General features: G+C 47.0%; 2 protein-coding genes across 2 annotated transcripts in view; one reads left to right on the top strand and one right to left on the bottom strand.

Moving 5' to 3' along the window:
- Window positions 1-19,507, bottom strand: part of LOC123017816 — a 213,904-nt gene that overhangs the window by 162,945 nt on the left and 31,452 nt on the right. The window lies entirely within an intron of this gene.
- LOC123017815 overlaps window positions 3,638-19,507 on the top strand; it is a 32,922-nt gene continuing 17,052 nt past the window's right edge. The window contains exons 1-4 of the mRNA XM_044419406.1: window positions 3,638-3,825; window positions 4,924-5,878; window positions 7,986-8,112; window positions 10,048-11,248. Of these exons, the coding sequence (XP_044275341.1) occupies window positions 5,108-5,878; window positions 7,986-8,112; window positions 10,048-11,248 (2,099 nt within the window). The 5' untranslated portion in view covers window positions 3,638-3,825; window positions 4,924-5,107. The remainder of the gene's footprint in view (window positions 3,826-4,923; window positions 5,879-7,985; window positions 8,113-10,047; window positions 11,249-19,507) is intronic.

Below are 19,507 nucleotides of genomic sequence, written 5' to 3'. Positions count from 1 at the left end.
TAAAAACACATTTATTTATTTATTTAATTTATAGACCACACTTACAGCCCTGGGAGGGCACTCTGGGTGGTGAAATTTTCTACTAAAACCTACAATAAAATAAATAACTCCATTTATTTGATATTATATGGTATGATATGGACAGGGTATAGTGGCTTTAAAAAGTCGATATAAAATTCACAGATGTAATAAAAGCAATCAAGACCCATCTATGGAATGCACTCCCCAGAGAGGTCTGCCTGGCACCGTCATTATATGTTGTTCGGTGCCAGGTTAAGACCTTTTTATTTCATCAATATTTTAATAAGCTTTAATATTGTATTTTTAATATTATATTTTTAACTGCAGCCAGAGTGGATTGATTTGTTTATGTTGATTTTTATGTTGATATTCTGTTATAATTTATTTATATTGATATTTGTATTTTATTTATGTAAGCCGTCCTGAGGCTTTTGCAATAGGATGGCATATAAATATCACAAATAAATAAATAAATAAATAAATAAATAACATAGAACTGTCTTTGCCTGGTGCTGAAAGGCTAGTAACGAATGAGCTGGGCAAACTTCTTTGGGGAGCCTATCCCTCTTTCTAAAGTATATGAGAATAATTATACACAAAGCCCAGGTCACGATGCTCTTCATCAAGAGCAGGCTGGAAATGGGCTGGCATCTGGGGTTAGCACGGCCCAGCACCTGCTAAGGGCCTGCACTCCAGGAGGGCCCGACTGGAGCTGCTGCTCTTCTCGTCGGTGCAACCAGCTCTCCCCCTGGCCTGGATAACGGCTGAAGTGAGGAGGAGCACGAGATGCCCTTGCGAGATGCCCTTGCCGGTCTGCCTGTTCAGCAAGCAGGTGGGACCACTGCAAGAATCGGAGATACGAAGACAGGCGGTGGTGTCCATGGGGAGCAGATGCTCAACCCACGGAAATCATCTTGCCCAAGAGTCCTCCAAACCCTGGAGACAGTGCTGAGTGAAAGAAAACTTTCGACAGCTCATTTAAAAGCCAGCAAGGATAGATCTAAATTGTGAAACTGGCCCCACTGCAGCCCGTGCAGCTCAATCCTCTGTGTGTGTATTTAGAAATAAGCCACACTGATTTCACTAAGAGCATATGCAAAGCCCTGTTCGTCATCTGTCAGCATCCTGCTCCCTACAATGATGGGGCCAGAAGCATCGGGATATGCTGGCCTTGTGTCCAAATTTAGAGAAGGAAATTCTCCATCTGATGGGAGTCCATACTTGAAGGGTTGTCTAGTCCTGTATAAAGTTAATTAATCATAAGAAAAGTGGGAGTGGACTACAATTCCTATCAGTACTAACCATTGCTTTGCTGAGCCAATGAAAGCAGGATTTCTACAAAGGGGGGGGGGCAAGTTCTCCAATTCCTGAACCCCATACAATAAAGAGGTCACCTGCTTACAACTCCAAGGTTCAGAGGGACTCCATATGTAACCCTGCCGACCAGCTAATGCAGGTCACAGGTTCAGTCAGATATTTTACCAGCATAGCTCTGAAAACATAAGCTGCTTCAAGAAAAAATACAGTCAGATTAACTATTCAAAACAAAATAAGTCGTGGTGTGTACTTAACAACAGTACAATGCCAGCTGCCCAAGAGTGTGCCCTACACACACATGAAAAATTTGCACAAAGTCTCTGCAGCAGGAACAAATTAAGCAAACCCCACAAGGTGTTTTCAGACTCTTTAGCACCATGCAAATTCTCTCCTTCCACACACCGGTGCTGAGGAGGGGTCCTCTCGCTGGAACCGGAGCCTGGCCTGTGAAATGAGGGACTGAGCCCATCCATCCCAGCCACAGGGCTTCTCGGTCCATCCTGTGGACTCTCTTCTGTTCCTGGATGAGTAGTTTGCCCCTCCTGCTCATGATCTCATGGAAGGGCCTTCACTAGGGTTTTGTTGTTGTTCAGTTGTTAAGTCACGTCCGACTCTTTGTGACCTCATGGAACAAAGCACGCCAATTACCCGTCCTCCACTGCCTCCCAGAGTCTGCTCAAATTCATGCTGGTTGCTTCAGTGACACTATCCAACCATCTCATCCTCCACTGTCCCCTTCTCCTTTTGCCTTCAATCCTTCCCAGCATCAGGGTCTTCTCCAATGTGTCCTCTCGTCTCATTAGGTGGCCACAGTATTTGAGCTTGAGCTTCGGCATCTGTCCTTCCAAATGAGCAGTCAAGGTTGATTTCCTTTAGGACTGATTGCTTTGTCCAACAAAGTAATCTTATTGTCCAAGGGATTCTCAAGAGTCTTCGCCAACACCACAGTTCGAAGGCATCAGTTCTCCAGCACTCAACCTTCCTTATGGCCCAACTCTCACAGCCATATAGTAGTATGGGAAACCATAGCTTTGACTTTCTGTCAGCAAGGTGATGTCTCTGCTTCTTAGTAGGCTGCCTAGGTTTGCCATAGCTTCCCTCCCAAGGAGCAAGCGTCTTTTAATTCCATGGCTGCTGTCACTAGAGTTACACAGACATAGTTCTTGAAGATGGGAAAAGTGGGTGGGAGCACCCTTTCTCTATGCCAAGCACAATTTTGTAGCCTCTCTCCCATCTCTCTTTTCTCACAACTGTTCTTGCCATGTTCTCCAGCTTCAACAGGTGATTTAAAAGGCAAATCTGCCTTCTAAAATGTTAACTTAAAGAACGTAAGAAAAGATGTGCTGGATCAGGACCAAGGTCAATCTCGTCCAGCACTAGATGGCAAGCCAGCTGCCCACAGGATCCCCCAAGGAGGACCGGTGCGAGGCCTGCTCCTGCCCCAGAGCTGCTGCCAATGGTACATGCAGGCATGCCACCTCTGGTAAAGCAGGGAGCACGTCGTCGGCAAGGCTAGTAGCCACCGATATTTCCGTTGCCTCCCGCAGTAACACAGCTGAGGGCTTCCCCACTATGGGTTTACCTGCTGGTAGTCAAGAGTTCTTCCAGGAACGGGGGAGGCGGGGGGGGGGGGACTGATCTACTTTTAAAATAATGTCGCTTCAAAAATTTACAAACACGAATTGCATACAGTGTGCAGACCTGTGCATATTTATACAGGAAAAACCCTCCCGCACGCTTGACTGGGGAATTCTAGGATGTCATTTTCCTGTCTAAGCAGTCCAGTTGCGCTCTGGAGCGTAGCCCGGGACTGCACTCCAACTGTTTCACCCGTGGCAATTCGGCTACACGGCGCCGGGATTACGCAGGCGCGCCCCACGCCCGGCCAAGGGGAGGCGGGGCACGAAAAGGAATTCGATGCGGCTCCGACGCCCACGAACGTCCAGGCCTGCCTAGGAATCTGCGCTCTCATACTTTAACTCTTTGAGCTCCCTTATGGAAAGGGGGGGGAACCCTCGTTCTCGATGGGGCTTTCCTTGGGGATGCCCGTGTGGGGCGTGGGGAGGAAATGCAAGAATATTTCCACCTCCACAAAAGCCTTCCCGCAAGCGGTCCGAGCCGTGCCGTGTTACCGCTAACCCACATCAACCACGAAGCACGCCAATACCCAGGCCGAGCCGGCTCCTCCGCGGTCATCCGCTGGTTAACTCATCTCGGCTCCGGTTGCTCGAGAGGAAGGGGATCTCGGGCCAGCGGAGGGGTGGGGCCTTTCTTTCTATTGAATGCCCCTTCCTGAGCCGCTCTTCTGCAAATTGCAAGCTGATTTATTTAACATCCGCCCCCCCACACGCACGCACTTTGTAGACGTTGCGATCCTCCGCGTGTCGCAGTCCGACGGCACTGCAGCCGAGCTGGCTCCCCTGCCCGTGCGCGTAGCCCGCAGCTTTAATTTCTATCAGCGGGAACGGGAGGCCTAGTCCCGTGTCAGTAAGTTGCAAAGCGGGTCAGCTGCAGGCAGCAGCTGGGGGGAGATTTTCTTGGGGGGCCAAGACGGACGCCGCCCTGCACTTCTCCCTACACCAGGTGCAGGGTTCGCTGTTTCGCTGCCAGCCCTTTCAAACGCCCCCTGCTCGTTTGCACTTTAAGAAGAGGGAGTTGCTATCTGGTTCTTTAGGTGTGGGAAGAGAAACCCTGAGACCAAAAAAAGCCCCACGATGACTGAGCATTTGTTGAATGGGTGGGGGGCACAAAATCATGTTGCTGGTGAGGTATGGAATGGAGTATAATGGAGTGGGCAGGTCTGGCCTGGCTGGCGGAAAACCTGAACAGCAACACTGGCTGCTGCAGTTGTTGTTGTTTTTAAAACAGTCTTACTTGTGAAATCGAGCTATCAGGAAAATATGAGTGGCTGAGAATGGGACTCAAAAGACTTGGTTTCATTCCCTACCTTGCCATGAAGCTCACTAGTGATTGTGGGTTAGTCACTGACTCTCAGCCTTGCCCACCTTACAGGGTTGTTGTGAGGATACAAATGGAGGGAGGAACATCATGTAAGCCACTTCAGGTTCCTTGCAAAATGGGATATATGTGCAACAGTTAATAAATTAACAGCATGTGACAGGTGACTTGAGCCAGGCACCATGTCTGAGACTAACTTCCTTCGTAGAATTGTTTTGAGGATCAAACACAGGACTTTGCCAAGATGTCAACCATGTACACCTGCTAGGAATGGGGGGATAAACATCTTCACTTAAGCCAGGCTTGCCCAACCTGGCACCCTCGAGATTTGCTGAACTATATGCTGGGGTTGTAAGCCAATGCCTCAGGAAACGACCAGGGTGAGGAAAGCTGCCCAAATCATCATCTCGTGCCTGACTTGTCAGGTGTGTGTCGATGCCCCTGTAGCCAAGACGAGGCCTCTGAGCAAGCTCGATGGATTACAAATCTTCGTTCCCTAAGTATTGACCAAGCTGGGGGTAATGGAAATCCAAAATAACCAGAACACAGCAGGTCAGGAAAGACTGAGCTAGGATCCCTGTATGCTTTTTTTTCCCCTTACTGTTTATTTCTGTTTTTTTCTTTCAGGGAAGCAGCTGTAAGGGAAGGCCATCAGCAGCCGCGAAAGCCTCAGAGACAACACCATGGGCGGCAGTCTGTGGCCTGTCGCTTTTGCCTTTCTGTAACGGTGTCTCTTTCCTCCTGCAAAGCCAGGATGGAAGGGCAGAACTGAGTTACGATCGTCCCCGATAAGAGAAAAATAGCTTCAGAGATGGAGGCAGAATTCTCGGCCCTCGGTCTCCGCAGGGTCATTGTAGAGCTGGATGTGAAGCCAGAAATCAAAATGGAGGGGCCGGAGCCTGAACCCGAGCGAGGGCTGCAGAAAACGGCGGTGCAAGCCGAGATGGCTCCTCGCGAATTAGCAGCAGCAGCACCACAGTGCATTAAGCAGGAAGCAGAGGAAGGCCCTTCATCTGAGCAGTGGGAAATGCAGTGGCCAGTCCTGCATCTACCCCAGTCCTCTCCATTAGGACTGGGGAATCTACAGCTGCAGGAGAGCATGCTAAGGGACGATGCAAAGCATGCACTGGCTGGTTTTGAAGGGGCGGCGGCCGCCAGCCACTGGGGGAAAGGAGAGGACATGCTCAGGCTGGGGCTGAGCAGAACAGCAGCCCAGGGGGCACACGACCTGAATGACGCAAGCGAGCCTGGTGAGGAGCGGCCAAGAGAGGCCAAGGCGGTGGATCCTGCCAGCTCCGAGCGCCAGCGCCAGCACTTCCGGCAGTTTGGCTACCAGGAAGCCGAGGGGCCGTGGGAGGCGTACTGCCAGCTACGGAAATTTTGCCACCAGTGGCTGATGCCCGAACAGCACACCAAAGAAGAGATCCTGGAGCTGGTGATCCTGGAGCAATTCTTGTCCATCCTGCCTCAGGAGATGCTGACCTGGATCAGGGAACGCGACTCGGAGAGCTGCTTCCACGCTGTCGCTCTCGCCGAGCATTTTCTCCTCAGGCAGCGAGAGGCTGAGCGACAAGACCAGCAGGTGCCAACCCCAAGCCTTCTGTGCCATCAGAATTAGGAGGCAGGGCCTGGCCAGGGCCAGCTCTCAGCTGCAGGGGCCAGCAGAAACACCAGATCAGCTGAAGGCCATCATTCTGATTTCCCATAAAGTCACTATATCAAGGATGCTGTAAGAAGAGAAAAGGGTGGCCACGCTCGACAGCCCGGTGCTGCCCTCAGTAGTGGGCTGGCATTTCAGGGGGAGAACTAGAAAGGAGACCCAGGCCAAGGTGCTTGGGACCCTGGCAGTTGTCCAAGTAGCCAATCCGTTAAGTGTCCAGTCTGCTTTTCAGGCCATCCATATTGGTGGCCTTCACTACATCATGTGGAAGAGGATCCCATTGTCTATATAGCTTAAAGAAACCCTTCCTTTTACCTGTCCTGAATCCCCTGCTAATTACTTCATAAGATGACTTCCTTGGGTTCATTATTAAGAGAAAGGGAGAAAAATTTCTGTCCGCTTTCTTCGTGCCATGCATAATTCTGAACATCTCCATCACATCCGTCTTCACTCGCCATTTTTCCCCTAAGCAAAACAATCTCACAAGTTCTAAGCTTTCCCGTAGGGGATTTGCTCCAGCCCCTTGATCATTTTAGTTTCAAGGAAATGCTAAAGCATTTGGGGCTTTTTAGTTTAGCAACAGAAAAGGCAACACAGGTGTTGGCATCATGGTACATGGTTTGCAGTTAGTGGTGAGAAGGGTAGTACAGCCTTTGTCCCCAATTATAGTACTAAATTTGGAAAAAGGGAGTTGAGGAAAACAATGGGCAGTAGAATCTGAATTAGACGATCTCGGGCACTTATTTGCACCGTGAGCAGCTCATAGAACTCACTGCCACAAATTATGGCAATACTCTTAACAGTGATGGCTTGAAGCAGGGGATCAAAGAATTGTGTATAGGTTGGATTTACCAATCTCTGTTAGTCATGACATTTCTTTTTTTTATAATAAGTTTTATTCAAAATCGTTAGTCCTAAAAACAAAGAAAACTAAAAACAACATCAATCATCAAAAACATCGAGCCTACTGGGTTAGCCCCCACATTTTTTTCCATTTATGATAACATAGAAACATAATCTATATGAAGTCCCGTTTCTCTAGCCAATAATAAAAAGAGTCCCAAGTTTGATAGAAATCAGTATCTTCTTTCTCCTTCAATGACAAAGTCAATCTATCCATTTCTGCACAGTCCAAGATCTTTTTTAGGATCAATTTGTCAGTGAGTGGTTCTTCACTTTTCCAGTATTGAGCAAATGCAATCCTCGCCGCAGTAATTACATGTAAAATCAAGTACATTTCTTGTTTACTAATAGCAGGTATAATGCCTAATAAGAAAATGTCAGGTTTAAAAGCTAAAGATTTTTGTAACGTTTCCTCAAGCCATTTATGTATTTTAATCAAATACTTTTTCGCATTATCGCAAGTCCACCACATATGATAGAAAGTACCCAGTTTATGCTTACATTTCCAACATCCATTTGACATATTTGAAAACATCGTAGCTAATCTATTTGGAGACAGATACCATCTTAGTCATGACATTTCAATGGAACCTCCAGGAACTGAATCTTTGAATGGCAAATGTGAGGGACATACAGCAATGGCAGATGGTTTCCTTTTAGTTCTGCTTGTGGGGTTTCCATTGGGGAAATGAATCAATGAATGAATAAAGTAGGTTTACAAGTCACCCTTTCGGCCCAAAGTCGTCTCCAAAATGATTTGCAAAGTTTGGAAAAATGACTGGCATCAGAATTAAGAGTAGGAGAGATTCTTAAAAGGAAGTATATAGTATATACTTATACAAAGGCTTCGGCGAATGGGGCGGCATAAAAATGTTTTAATAAATAAATAAACAACAGCCAGCCTAAAACTGAATGAAGAAAGGCCAGCCTAACTCCCTTTCAGGGAGAGTTCCATAGGAGTGGGGCTGTCACAAAGAAGGCCCTATTCTGTGTCCCCACCAGACTAACCTTTCCTAGTGGCATGACAAGCAGAAGGACATCCGATTGGCTCTTGCGAGACACAGGACGCCATACGAGATGGGCCCTTGGCTCAAATCGTGGACTAATGTGCTTTTTGTCGTTTTAGGTGCCAGGGATGAAACAGGAGGCAGCTGTGAATTTTTCAGCAGGAGAAGGTGCTTCACTGGATTTGGCTCTCAGGCAGCTGTACAGGGAGGTCAAGCAAGAAGAGGAAGGCGGTGCCAGTGAGTTAGGTAAGGTTCTTTGTCCTCGAATGTGTATGTCCTGTTTATCTCGTGCCGATTCCTTGTCAGTCTTGCTGTTACTTTTGCCATTTCCTGTGTGGGGAAGGAGTCATAGCTCAGGTCTTCGTAGGGCACAAGGCATGCGCTTTGCTTCCTGCAGGTGCCTCCAATTTCAGAAGGATCCCAAAGCAGGTAATAGGAAGCACCCCTTCCAGAAAGCCTGGAAAACAAGCAGTCAGAGTAGATAATGCAGGGCATGATGATGCCCAGGGAGAGAAGGGGGTCCATGGGGGTCCCAGTCCAAGGATCCCAGGTCGATAAGCCCACTTACCTTGGCCCCACCCATTTTGCCCCAATTATTTGGTATCCTCCCCCCCCCCCATCAATTTTGAAAGGCTGAAATGCCTGTCCTTGGTTTCTGAGAGTAAAAGCTTTACACTCAAAAAGGACTTGTGTTTTTTGACCCCCCCCCCACACACCCCCGGAAAGCTTCTCTGAAATGGCATTTACTCTTTGGGCTCATGACGTTTCTGCACTCTTGGGATAGACTATTGCCTCTAGTACAAGGCAATGTCCTATGTAAATATATATTATAACTGTTACAAGTGGGTGTTGCAATAAAATGTCATTTATTTGTTTCATCTCTACACCTGCCCACTAGAAAATTTGGGAATTTTCTAACAGTGCATAAAACTTATTACGATAAAACACAGGAGGCACTGCAGCTAAAGTAAACGTGATTCTAAAATTTGGATGCAACTTGAACTGTGGAGGGAAAAAGCTACTTGGCAGTATAGTATTCATACTGTGAACGGTGGCTATGGGATTTTATTGCTTTCAGGATTCTTGGCGCTCCATTCCATTTTCCTACCCATTTTTCATTCTCACTCTGCCCAACCTGTTTTTCACTAGGTCCTTTTCTACCTCTGCAAACCCTGGGATTCCCCAGGGGTGGCCGCTCTCTCCACCTTGTGCCTGCATGTTCCATTTTAGCATATACAGTGGTAACTGTATATGGAATCTGCTCCCCAATCTATGGAATGCGCTCCCCAGAGAGGTCCGCCTGGCGCCGTCGTTATTTGTTTTTCGGCGCCAGGTGAAGACCTTTTTATTTAAACGTCATTTTAATTGTTAACAATATTTACTTATTTATCTGGCCAGGGCGACTTCTTTTCTTTTCTTTTCTTTTCTTTTATAACTTTTCTTTTATAACTTCTTTTATATCGTTTATATTTTTTATTTATTTTATATTATTAATTTTAATTTTATATTGTTATTTTTATATTGTATTGTATTTTATTGTGTTGTAAGCCGCCCCGAGGCTTCGGCAAGGGGTGGCATAGAAATGTTCTAATAATAATAATAATAATAATAATAATAATAATAATAATAATAATAATAACTCGGCTCACGAACACCTCAGTTCATGACCAGATCGGGTCCTGAACAGAAATGTTGGCAAAATTTTGCCTCAGGTCACAAACTCGATTGCGATCGCACCCGTCTTCCCTGCACGATCGTGCTTGGGGGCACGGGGGAGACGGCCGTGATCACACACACATCTTCCTTGCATGAGCATGATTGTGATTGTGGCCATCCCCCCCCCCCCCCCCCCCCCCCGCCCCCCATCCCCCCATTTTCCTTTTGGCCCCCCCCAAAAAAAAACCCCCCCCCCCCCCCCGACCTAAGTTAGTGTTCTCTACTGTGCTGTACACTACTTTGTTACTTTGTTGTTCTTTGTCACTTGTTTCAAATTTTTGTGATTAAAAAAATGGTTACAGAACAGATTAACCTTATTTCCATTGAACCTTATGGGGAAATTTGACTTGGGTCATGACCAATTTGGGTCACGACCAGAGTTCTGGAACGGATTAAGTTCATGACCCGAGGTACCACTGTACTCACTGAGCTTTGCAAAAACAAATAATTATTCTTACATTCCAGCAGGTGATGGAAGGCAGAGTGAGAATAATGGAATGCCATTGGAAAGACAAGACAGTCAGGGCTTGGAAGAAACCATTGGAGAACGAGCCCATCCAGAGCGACTTCAGGGCCATCAAACAGAAGAGCATCAGCGTGAGTCCACTGCCTCTCAGGGTACAGGCCTCTGTGAAACAGCAGTCCAACAAACAACTCAGAAAGGAAAAAGACCAAGTGATAAACTGTTCCATGACCTCAGTAGGCATCAGAGAAGCCACACAGGAGAGGAACTTTATGAATGCTCAGATTGTGGGAAAGTGTTTATTTCTAGAGCTGGCTTTATCATGCATATAAGAGTACATGGCCGAGAAAAGCCGTATGAATGCACAGATTGTGGCAAGCACTTCAGGAGAAGCTCACACCTCAATAGCCATAGCAAAATCCATGCAGGAGTGAAGCCATTTAAATGCTTGGACTGTGGAAAAGGATTCAGCCGGAGCTCAAACCTTATCTCACATCAGAGAATGCACACGGGAGAGAAACCTTACTCTTGTTCATCCTGTAGCAAGCAGTTTTGTGACAAATCGAGCCTGGTTCGACATGAGAGGCTTCATACAGGAGATAAGCCATACAAGTGCACCGAATGTGGAAAAAGTTTCAGCCAGAGCCACCACCTCATTACACATCAGAGAAGCCACACAGGTGAGAAGCCATACAAATGTTTGCTCTGCAGCAAAAGCTTTTGCGACCGATCAACTTATATTCGGCATCAGAAAAATCACACGGGGGAGAAGACATTTAAGTGCTCTGAGTGTGGTGAATGTTTCAGTCGGAACAAGCACCTTGTTAGGCACCGGAGCATTCATACAGCAAGGGAACTCTACACATGCTCTGACTGTGGGGAAAGCTTTTGCCGCAGATCAGGCCTTAAGATGCACCAGAAAATCCACACTGGGGAAAAACCGTATGAATGCCCAGACTGTGGGAAAAAGTTCAACCGCAGCACAAACCTTATTAGCCATCAGAGAATCCACACTGGAGAGAGACCCTATGGCTGCCCTGACTGTGGGAAGAGGTTCAATCGTAGGACACATCTTGTTAGCCATCAGAGAATCCATGGGCAGAGGAAAGAAACTACAGAGATCCTCGGAGTAGAAGAAGAGCTGCCATCGGCTGAATTCAAACCAGGATATGTGCCCCCATCTTTTATCATCACAACAACCCTGTGAGGTAGGTATGTTAGACTCAGAGGTGGTGACCAAGCCAATGTCATGGCTTCAAGGCTAAACAGGGGTGTTATTTCTTGTCTTCCATAAAATATTCCAGTCCAAGGATGAGAAACCTACAGGTCTGCAAATAATGTTGGACTACAAATTCCCTGATCAGTGCTGACTGGAGCTGATGGGAGTTGGAATCCAACATTATTTGGATGTAGGGCTCCTTTTTCTCACCCTTACATTCACTGCTTTTTCACCACCCATCAATATGGATGAAAAGTGCCCACTTGGGAATGTTTTTGTTAAGAAAAATGGCCTCACACATTCTGCGCACACATCTTGCCCAGGTAAAACTCTGGGCAAGACACATCTCTCTGTCCCCCTTCCTTTTTTTCTTTAATCCCCTGGCTCGTTGCCCTGTCCATTCAGGCATTCTGCTGCACCAGGTCCCTAGAGAGAGACCTGAGCTGCCCCTTTCCAAAGAGGCATCCCAGATTCAGCTCAGCCCAGCTAAAGCGAACATTCCCCCACCTCCTTTTCTCTCTCCCTGCCTCCCTCTTGCTGCCTTTTCGTTCAGACTTCAAGCTTGACTCCAACCCAAACGGCTCTTCTCAGCCACGGGTCCCCAGCTGGGATTGACGGTTGGGCATCCCGACTGAGGTTAATAGGAATTGTAGTCTAACATAATCTGGACAGCTAGTATTTGAAAGCTCGAGCTAAAGGGTCATGTTCTTAAACTGGGGCAGGAAGGGGGTTCCATTTCAAACCACCAGAGATTCCAGCTGTCAAGAAACATTAGCTTTCTTTTGTTCAACTGGGGTGCATCATGGAACGAAAGCTGAATAGTTGATCCATTCACGGCAGGCGAGGGCCACACTCACCACCTGGGGCTCTGTTACTTTTACGTAAAATCGGAGGCACTTTGTAGTCTTACTTGCTGCCTAAATTTTATGCTAGGAATCTGTAATAGTAAGAAATGTCTACATTGAGTTGAGCCCACCACCCTGCTAAGGACATCATCCCTCATTGCAAGAAGCCACAGTCAAGCAGGTTAGGGATATGGTCTGAGTTGGCAAGGTTTGTTCCTAGCATAGCCTTTTCTACATGCGGGGTTGTTATAATTTTTCTGTCTTGGTTTGGTCTGAACAGAGACACAAGTAATCCCGTGCAGTTTGAAGTGGCATAGTCCTGGCTCCAGGCTTAAAGTTCTGGGAGAACTGAGCTTAAAATACTTCTATAACATGTCATCAAGATATCCAGAGGGTATATATGTATGTGTTTGTCCCTGATGAAAATCTATTTCCTGTACAGTCTCCCTTTTGCTACTGTTTTACACGTCTGATGAAATGTATCAGAAGCGAGCATTTCCGCATGCAGAGGCTCCACCTGAGCAGGTGTTTCCATGTTAGCTGGCCACACCGTTGTGCCCACGTCTCGGGGAGCATGTTTTCAGGGGGACCCTGCTGTATTAAGGGCAAATGCCTGGGAAAAGGGAAACTGTGCATAGATCAGGCACCCCCCGCAGGCATCTCCTCCCCGCAGGGCCGTGGGATGCTGCAGCCGGCGGGCTTTGCAGAGCCCAAATGCAGAATCTTCTCTTCAGAGCCCTGGGTGTCCGTGGTGCAGCTGAACTCTCTTTTCCTTTGCTTAATTGCCATGCAGGTGTGCATTTCAAGCAGAGGGTTAATATTCCCCATCGCATACGCTGTAACACCCCCAATAGAAGTCATTCCCTGCATGGCAAGTAAACTTAGGGAGGGACACCCCTTTTTTTTTCTTTTGCTTTGGAATGAACTGACTCGGGGTGCAAATTAATAGAAATATTTGGCCGAAAAATGAACTGGCTGACTTGGCCTCCTGTGAAATATCAATAAATCCTAGTTTTTATTTCTAAATACTAGAACCCACCTCATGTCCTCCAACCCACCTCGCAGGGTCATTGTTCTGAGGATAAGGTTGAGGAGGAGGAGGAGAATGATGTAAGCTGCCTTGAGATTTTTTTTTTTTAAAGAAAAAGGCAGGATATAAAACTAACTAAATAAATAGCCATATCGAGATACAAATGAGCAGAGGTGGATTTAATGCAGGTTTGAATCCTATGGCCCTGGGCCCTGAATGCTCACGCCCTCACTGAGTCTTTTTCTCTGCTTGAGGAGGGATGCTCCATGTCTGGGGACCAAAGCTGGGGGCCAGCGCTCCGGCTGTCCCACACACGAGCCTCACGGGAGTTTCTGCACCTTCGCTCCATGCAGGAGGCTCCGGGGTAAATGCCCGGCCTCTGCCATTGAAGAAGAACAAAGCGGCAGGCAATGGCAAAAGATTCCCTGCTTGAGACCCCAGAGGGATACGCAGTCTTAGGGTGCAGCATCTCAGCCCTGCCGCTGAATTTGGCCCTCTGGGGTTTCCCTGGCAGCTGTACCGTCTTCCCATGGCCCCAACCCTTTTCCCCCAAATGCCAATCATCTTGTGTTTTTCCAGTCTTTTCTACATTCTGAAAAGTTGAAATGCCAAGAAATGCTGATATTTTTAATATTTGGGCCCTTTTGCCTTTGGCCCAGCTTACCATGGGAATTAGTATCCTCCCCCCACCCGCCACAAGTTCTCTGAAATGGACTTCAGCCCTTGAGCTGGGGGCATCAATACCCAGCCAGAAGGACAACTAGTTTGGCCTCCTCAGAGGAGGATTCCCCTGTTGGGTGTTGCTGTTAAGAGAAAAAGGCAGAGAGAGTATGGTCAGGAGAGAGAAATAAGGACATTTGGATTGGGTAAGGGTAATGCATGTGTACACGAAAACAGGATTCAGACATGGGTTTCATGCAGGCCGGACTTACAAGGCAAGTGCTGGGTTGGAAAGATCGAAGACTCTGGACACCCGAAGGCCGTCGACATCTTCAAGCAGAAGTGGGACCTGGTTGTCCACCTGGAAGCAGAGCGCAACTAGCACGCAGGCAATTTGTTCAACCAGCCTGGTTCTCTCCTTTCCTCTGAGGTTTGCTTTCTTTTGTGTTGATGGATTTCCTTTCATCTTTTCTTTTGTGTAGATATTCGTCCTTCTGCCCCTCCCTTTTTTCTTTCGAAATGCATCAGTTATACAACTTGTGCCGTTGTAAAAAAAAATAAAATAAAATAGAAATTAAGAGGAATAAGTTAGACATTTAGATACTGTGGCTGCATAGTTATTGGTGAAGGGAGTGGTTACTTTGCTAGGGGAGTGGGTCTGATGATACTTGCTTAGTTTTGTGTGTTTTTGATGTTGTTTTTATATCAGAACTCAAAAGAATTGAGGTGGGCTTGTGGGCGGGAGGTTCTAGTCCTCTGAAGGGTGGATGGAGTTCAGTGATGTTGGCTGCCAGCTGAGATGCAATTAAAAGGAATGAAGATAACCGTGCCGGCCCAGTCCAAAAGATCGTATTTTTTCCAGCCTTCCATGCACGCACTGGCCCACAAAGAAGCCCGCAGAGAGGACAGAGGTGCAACAGAACCTCTGCCCATGTTCCCCAGCACCTGGTGTACATAGGCATGTTCCCTTTGATGCTGGAGGCGGCATATTGCCATCCTGTCTAGCAGTCATTGATGGGAAACTCAGTATACAGGGTGTCCCAAAAAAATTGACCTCGTCTCATAGTCTAACAACATAGCCAACTCTCGCTCAAATGATCTCAAATTTTTGCAAAACGTGTAAAAACTAATGTTAGCTACACAATGTTACGCAAGACATGCTACAGCGTGTTTGGCAGGAGGTGGAGTACTGACTGGACATGTGTCGTCTCACAGGCGGTGCGCATATTGAACATCTGAAGCTTTGTGAAATCGGTTATAAAATCTACATCCCTTTGACTCTCTTGTTTGAATTTTGATAGATAAATCTTTTATGGTTCAACATGAAGCCTATTTAATTTCATTTGCCTAGGACATGTAGTTACTCAGATATTCACATTTCAAATAATGTCAAATTTTTGGGGGACACCCTTATTGGTGGAGCATGGGTTTGGCAATAGCTGTTACTGAAGACAAGCAGGACTGTCCAGAGTCTTCCTTTTCAGCTTGCCAGCCATATCCTCTTCTAGGATACTCAATTGCATTTCTCCTCTCCCAGATTCCAGATGTTTTTATTTCTTTTTCTCCCCAGACAGATGTGCAGAGTCTGTGGTGACTAAGTGCACTTGGTCCTCACCAGGCTGTGCTTCTAAGGAAATTTGGGGCGGGGGGTTACTTTTGCAATCCTTGGGGTTCCCATGAGGATGCAGATCCTTCCTGATTTTGCTTAGTGGTTCTGTTGCTGTTGGAAGGACTGCTATGTAAACAGAAGTCTCGCATCCAGAAGCCTCGCACTTCAAAGGCCCACTGCTGGCGGAGATGTTTGCCTCCTGCTTCTTTGCTCCAAGGCTCTTATGTTCTCAAGAGAATATGGAACACCCAGTTAACTGCAGAACTGCCATGTAGGTTTAAGAAAAGCAAGGAAAGAACTGTCAAGAAAACCTGGTTTAATTTTTGAACCCTGGGGATAAACAGACTGTATCTTCGGAGCGGCCACTGGTTATGTAACTGCTCAGATGTTATTATGGACTCTGTTTTCTTATTTGTGGCTCATTTCAACTTTCCTGTTCCTATAAGCAAGCTCATTAAAAAAGTTTTTAACCTAATGATATTAGTCGGGGTTATTTTGTGGCTGCTGTTAGTTTTGGGGGAGAACTCACTTCCTCCTTATTTCCAGAAGGATTCTTCTCCTTTACTGGGTAATGGCTGGATTTTATATTTCTAAAATGGGGGTGGGTGATCTTCACAGTCGAAAACATGGGGGGTACAAGGCCCACCAGCTTCAGTCAGATGGCCAGTGGTCAAGAGTAAGGGGAATTCCAGTCTAACACATCTGAAGGGTATCATTTGGCCTACAGCTGGGCTGGGATTGTTGCTATCTGTTGTTGCTATGTTGCTAAACCACCCAGTACACACACATCTGCAAATGATAATTCATATTTGCATATGCACATTTTGAATATATTAGTGGGATTCATTTGACTGTCATGGAAAGCAAAGTCAATCAATTTCTCATCCAATTTGTATTTCAAACCAGTAGAAAAATGTTTTTCTCTCAGCTAAATTGCCATGTAGGGGAACATTTGATGAGGGGGCTGAGGCAGCAGGTGGCCCCTCCCCTCTTCAGCTGCAATTCCTGTTGAAAATGCCCCCTGCATGTTAATTGGATTGGGTGCCAGGGAGAAGGCTCTCACTTGGCTCCGGGGGACACATGCAGCATTGCAAAATAGATTCAGCACCAGGCCTCGGGTGCCTGGGTCTTTACGCCTGCCCTGAGGCTGGAGATAGACTGAAGTGGGACCAGTTGAGCTGATGGCAGTGGGCTTCACATGGCAGCCCCTTCGGCGCCCTGAAACTGCTCCACAGAGTATCCACATGAAGCGAGTTGCGGTGCGGTGCTGTGGTGGTCTTCCCCTGCTGAAATCTGGCTGAGAAGCCTTCCCACAGACAGCCAATTTTGGATCAGAATTCTAGTACCTACATACCATTGGTTTCCATGACCACAATTCAGTTATAGCAGCACTGCAAGGCACACTTAGGCTAAGAAGAAGGCACTGTCACTTCCTATTGATTTTAAAACTCCCATCTTTTCTCCTAGAAGCCCAAGGCTGATGGTAATTCAGGTCAAAGTGGTCAGTGGAAGTACAGATGTTTCTCAACAGTCCCATTAGCCAAGGGGCAGAGAGAGGACCCCCAAATTATGGGCAGCAGCATTCAATTCTGTCAATAAACCGAGGTTCATCTCTACCATGAGCAGATCTAACAGGACCAAGTATCCTTTTGGGGGACCAAGCCACCCCAAACACTTTGCAGCACTGCAAGGAACTTTTGCTGGTAATACATGTTTCTGCCCTGTTACTGTGAGGCTTGGGAGCAGGAAAGTCTGTGGGGTGGAAGGCGGGTGACAGATGATGTCAGCACCGCTGCTAATTAAACAGGCTCTACTGCATCCTAGCAAGCCCTGGCTCTGCTACAATGCTAGGTAATTATAATCCAAAATGTAAGAAAATAACCTTTTCACTATACGTCTCAGTGAAGTAAAACAGAAAAGTTGAAAGTGCTCACTTAATAGAATTTTATAGAAATGAGTCAGCCAGAAAGCAGGAAAATAGCTTGGATGGATGAAGCACCTGGAAAAGAGTTGCAGGAGATGAAGAGAGAGGAAAATGTGAGAAGCAGCCAGAAAAGGGGGGGGGGGTATTGAAGAGCAGACAGGAGGGGAGGGGAGGGGAGGGGGCCACTGGGTTTCCCCACAGCCCATCCTTCTCCCTACATCTGTCCCAGGTTTGAGCAAAGGCTGAATAGTTGACACTTGGGGGGCGGGGGTGATGGGAGCCCCATCTGGCAACTGATGCTTCCTAGGGAGATCTAGTGGATTCCCCCAACGCATCTCTCCCTCATTGCCTTTCCAAAGATCTTGGCCATTTTCTTGACTTATTTTCCACAAATGTTTTAAAAGCGCCAACCAGGGTGAGTCAGAGTCTGCCCTTCTTTACCAATGGAATGACTCCAGGCCCTGAGGGTGCTCAGCAGGGCAACTCCCCTCTGGGAGCAACCAACCCATGGCATCCCTCCGGACCCGTCTCCACCTTTACGCTCCAGCAAGGCACGTCTCCTGGGCAGGCTGCTGGGAGGCCCGTCCAGGGATGCCGAATGGGAATTTTTGACTGACAGGGGGAAAAGGTGTCCCTCGCAGCCTCAGAGGTTGCTGGGCAGCAAAGAGAAAGGGAGCCAAGGACTGAAGGGAGTCAGGCCCTTAACCAGCCTTAAAGTTCTGGGGGCGGACATATAAAGAGGCAAGTTTGTCTGGTTTGCAGGTTTTGGGAAGACAAAATTGTAAATGATTTAAAATTATTTATAAATGCGGGGGGGGGGATGGGTCAGAGAACATTGGAGGGGGCAGTCTGCCACCACCATCCCTTGCCCCAGGGAGAGTCCAGAACTGAATGCATTTTGTATCCACACCAATGAATTTTCAGCTGCTGCAGCAGCACCTGAAAGAACAGCACAGTCTCACAGGGAGGTGCTTGGGTGCTCCTGCCAAAGTCCACCCATGACATCCTTAATGAGGTTTCTCCTGCTGACCAGAAGATCCGTGTCCTCATGTACATAGGTCGAAAATCCACAACAGGAATGTTTTCTTTTAAAGGATTCATTCTTGAGAATAACGGGCTGCCAAGGAATTGTTCCAGATGGAGCCCCTGAGCAGTCCTCAGTTGGCCCTTTTATGCATTGATCATTACAGGGTTACAAGTAATACAGTTAACATTTTCCAATGGACTATAGAAGTAAAAAGTCACTTGCATACCAAAGAAGATTCTGTGAAGGAGGGGAGAGGATGCGGTGCTATTACATAGAACTGGAGGAGGATGCGGTGGGCTGGTGTGAATTGCCCTTCGTCTGAGCTGCTGTTACCTGCCAAGTGCCAACTAGTTCTCCCTGGACTGGTACCCAGTCAGTGCCAGCTACATTTCAAGGATGCTCACAGGCTGATTACTGTGAAAAAGAACAGAGGGCTTTTCTCAGGCCTGGTTATGTGTCCGTGACTGCATGATTTATCCAATGAACGTTCCACCTATTGATTTGTGCATCACCACCTTCGTGATATTTGCAAATGTCAGAACCCCGGAATCTCAATTTGAGAAGAGGGAATAAAACTCGGGTTCATGGGAACGCTCAAGTGTCCAGAGCATCTGAGGCTTTATTGTATTTACCCCAAGGTAAATCCCTTCAAAGGGATTTTTCTTGGCTAGATAGAATACGAAGCATAAAAACAGCAACATCGAAATGACAGAATAATTAGGAATACAACAGAAAGCACAACCTAATATATTTTGGAGCGAGTCAAACTTATGATACTTACTGAAGGCCGAAATGGATTTGGACCCAAGCCTGTCCATATTTAGACAGAAATACAGTATAGCCCTACAACTCCCAGCATTTCCCAGTCCTGTTCTGCATCACTCACTGGGAGTCAATGGGATTTTTTCTGTCTCAGCATGTATGGGATTGCATCCTTCACAGATAATATGGTAGATCAAGGATGGGCGACTTGCAGGCCTCTGTCCTGTTTCAGTCTGATTCAAAAGCCTTCTGTGAACAGCTCCGGCCGCAAGCAAGGAGCTGCCCCTTTCCTAGCCAGTCACAGAGGGAATAAAGAGGGAAAGCAGAAAAAGAGGACAGTGGAAAAACAGGAGGGGCGACCCACAAGGAAGTTTGCCCGCAACTAA

Source organism: Varanus komodoensis, unplaced genomic scaffold (assembly GCF_004798865.1).
Source record: "Varanus komodoensis strain SLA01 unplaced genomic scaffold, ASM479886v1 scaffold102, whole genome shotgun sequence".
NCBI classification, from domain to species: domain Eukaryota; kingdom Metazoa; phylum Chordata; class Lepidosauria; order Squamata; family Varanidae; genus Varanus; species Varanus komodoensis.
This window is presented reverse-complemented; position numbering and strand designations above follow the sequence as displayed.